The sequence below is a fragment of the Primulina huaijiensis genome, chromosome 6 (assembly GCF_012295235.1).
Source record: "Primulina huaijiensis isolate GDHJ02 chromosome 6, ASM1229523v2, whole genome shotgun sequence".
In the NCBI taxonomy this organism is placed as follows: Eukaryota; Viridiplantae; Streptophyta; class Magnoliopsida; order Lamiales; family Gesneriaceae; genus Primulina; species Primulina huaijiensis.
Window position 1 is genome coordinate 319871 of NC_133311.1, and position 3184 is coordinate 323054.

Genomic DNA, 3184 nt, shown 5'->3' on the forward strand with positions numbered 1-3184 from the left:
ATAAACAATTTTTTTGAAATTATATTTTAAATTGAGAAGACACATGTAATTTTGTGGCTAAAATAATATATTTATTTAAATAATAAAGGGTAAAAATGTAAATTTTGCTTTGTGAGATGATAAAACTAAAAGTATAGATTTGTCAGGTATTATTTTTAAAAAATTATGACTAGGTACTGAATCTTAATTGAAAGATTGACAGATGCATTTTTTTAAAATTTATCGAATATTCATCATGTGTCCCAATTGCATACTAATTTAATGTTGTCCATATCTGCTGTCACATTAAAAGATTAAAAATTGTAATCAGAGATCAGACTACAAAAATAACGTAGGATTATCGGTGAATCTAAGTTCAGACACTCAAGATTCGAAATAAGGCAGCCATATTATATGATATTACTCCAAATGTCTTTGAATGCCCACTTTCACATACACCAGTAACATATTGGGAAAAAATACTCACAAGACATCTGTAAACAGCTTCGTCCATATTAAAATATTTCCAGCTCACAACTCTTCATTTAACCAAAGCATCCCACGACAGCCGGCATCTCCATCATCAGTTTTATCCTTTTTTTATTCTAAATAAATGAAAAACAGAATACAAACCTAGCAATCTCCGAATCATCTATGTTTTATTCAAAGCTTTGGCCTTAGCAGATTTTCGGGCATATAACATATTGCTTAGAATTATGCCGTCCCACCACTGATATTCGAACTTTTTTTTACCAAGCAGTGATACACAGCTACAATGTGGGTAACTTTTTAATCAGACAACCACCAATATAATGCCCCACCACTATTTCGTTCAAGAAAATGTTTTTCTTACATCGATATCTCTAATAAGTAAAAACAATTCCCCCAAGGGTTGAATAAGGCCCACCAACTAAACCTGAGCTGTAATATATTCCTATACAGTTGTAGGCATGGCAAATTACTAAACTAGACGCAAGTAGGCCGACAGTATCCAGGCCTCCGGATGTTTGTTCATCACTTTCCAAATACAATTCAGTCATTTTCAGTCGGAAACCGACGCTATTTGTAGTTCCTATCAAGCCAGATAATTAATTCCCCAAGAAAAAGCGACGAGGACTTAAATTTGCTGTAAAGAAACACTCTTGAACAAATAATGGGGTATTCCTTTTCTTTTATGCGAATAATAGAATACAAATGGATCGTGACGAGGAGTCGATCAAAATAATAAGCAAAAAAGTTAATAAAGAAGGAACTATCGAGCAAAATGAAAAAAACCCAATATGAATTGTTGAAAAAATCATGAAAAAAAAGTCACTGGAGCAATTTACCGCCGGCTAAAGAGTGGCGTTACAGATTCACGTCGAGTGGCGATACAGATCATATGGGGCCCACAATGAGTCGAGTGGGCAAGGTTGATTAGAGTCTAGCCGGAGCCACGGCTTGCCGCTGCCGCTCCAGTGTAGCAAGCTCACTGGACCGGGGTGAAGGTTCCTGCAGCTCCCGCGCACATTATCCCCTCCCAGGCCATGCTGATTCCAACGGTGCTCGATGGGTGCCACGTGTCCGGCGAAGACGAGCAAGTACGGCGGGAGCGAGCCCAGCTCGTATATCCTGTACGGGTTCGTCTTCTGTATCTCCATCCACCACTCGATCTGGCGAGTGTACCCGAACCGCCTCCACTTACCGAGATCTATCACCATTACGCCTGTGTTGAAATAACAGGGGCTCCGGCCAGAAAACACGCCGGAGAATCTAGCGTCCAACCAGAAATGCTTCGTGAAATACTTGGTGAAATTGGCGTGGCAATATTCGGGTGCTCCGATAGTCTTCTTCCCCAAACTAGTGTTCCAAAGCTTCCAGATATCATCGACCAGAACTAGATCGGAATCAAGATAAATGACCCGCTTCACACAGGATTCCAGAAGATCCGCCAGATAATTTCTCGCATAATTCAGCGGCTGTTCAAGCGCTTGCCTCACGGAGCTCGATATCAGGCTCCGGACTCGTTCGGGGTCAAAATAATACACTTTGAATTTCAATTCGGGAAAAGTGGAACGGACTAGGGTTTCCAGACCCGTTTCTGAAACAAGGAAATGGAAGAACACACTTTCTGGACACTTGGAATGCTGGAGAATCGAATGGACGGCGGCCAATGAACCTCGCAGATATTCGACATCGAGAGTAATCGCCACGTGAACGAGAGAAGGATCGCAGACGCTGGGTTTCCCCAACGTTGTCGAGTGGCACTCGTCCGCATTGCGGAACGCTTCAACTTTTCGAAAGGAAAATTTGGCAGATGGGTTAGTAGAAGTGGGGAATCTGAGATACATGTCGGCCTGAGACGAAGTAATAGCTTCTGCAGGATGAAAAGATTGCAAGGAAGGAGAAAGTACAACTATTACCATCGCTGCGGAGAAAAACCCAGAAAATCTCATTATCCACAGCATTTTGGGTCTGTGAACAAATCTGTGGCCTTTCCTCCTGGGTTTACAGTGGAGACGATGGGAGTGAATCGATGAGACGAGGAACGCTAGGGTTCCTCTAAGGTCCGCCAGAGTGGGAGGGGAAATGAATGATTCAGTATCTGGAGGAAAAATTGAGAGCCCTCATTGACAGATCAATTTTGGTCCGGTTTCCAGAAAAATGAATGGGTTGTTGCCGTGGGAACGAAGCGAAGCGAAGGTCCTTCGGAGAGAGAGAATCAATCCATGAATGCGCCTTGAAGGAAGGGAAAACCGAGAAATGGGGCAGTCACTCTCACTCACAAATCGAAGTGGAGAGGAAGAGAAAACAGAGATGGAGGAGGAGGGTTTCTTGTTCCTCTGGATTTTGTTTGTTCAGTTCCACCGTAGAAAAATCCTAAATTACTTTAATTAATATTCTCACCAAGTACGAAAAAGTGGTGGCAGAGTTTGGATAGGCCAGCTGTGATTTGTCTTGCATCACATTCACAATTGATCATCTTCTATTTATTATTATTATTATTTTTATTTTTTTAAAATCCCTTTCAAAACATTAATTGCCAATTAACCTCTTATATTATTTATAAACCATTGTTTGTTAGATTAGATTTTCATAATATTGATTTTGTATAAAAGACAAAATGATAGGCAATTATTTACGAAGAACAAATTCAATTTCTATACGCAAAAAATAGATTTAGGAAACTACAACCTATCATTTTGGTCGAACAAGTTCGGTTTTA

At 40.4% G+C, this 3184-nt stretch overlaps 1 protein-coding gene across 1 annotated transcript; it reads right to left on the reverse strand.

The window, feature by feature from the left end:
* Nucleotides 1-1121: 1121 nt before the first annotated feature.
* On the reverse strand, nt 1122-2930 carry LOC140979243 (probable galacturonosyltransferase-like 7). Its single transcript, XM_073444573.1, has one exon. The coding sequence runs from the start codon at nt 2424-2426 to the stop codon at nt 1335-1337; it is 1092 nt and encodes a 363-aa protein (XP_073300674.1). The 5' UTR covers nt 2427-2930; the 3' UTR covers nt 1122-1334.
* Between the last annotated feature and the right edge of the window lie 254 nt (nt 2931-3184).

Bases quoted from the DNA above. Each gene is read 5' to 3' on its own strand.
- LOC140979243 (XM_073444573.1), bottom strand. From the start codon at position 2,426: ATGCTGTGGATAATGAGATTTTCTGGGTTTTTCTCCGCAGCGATGGTA.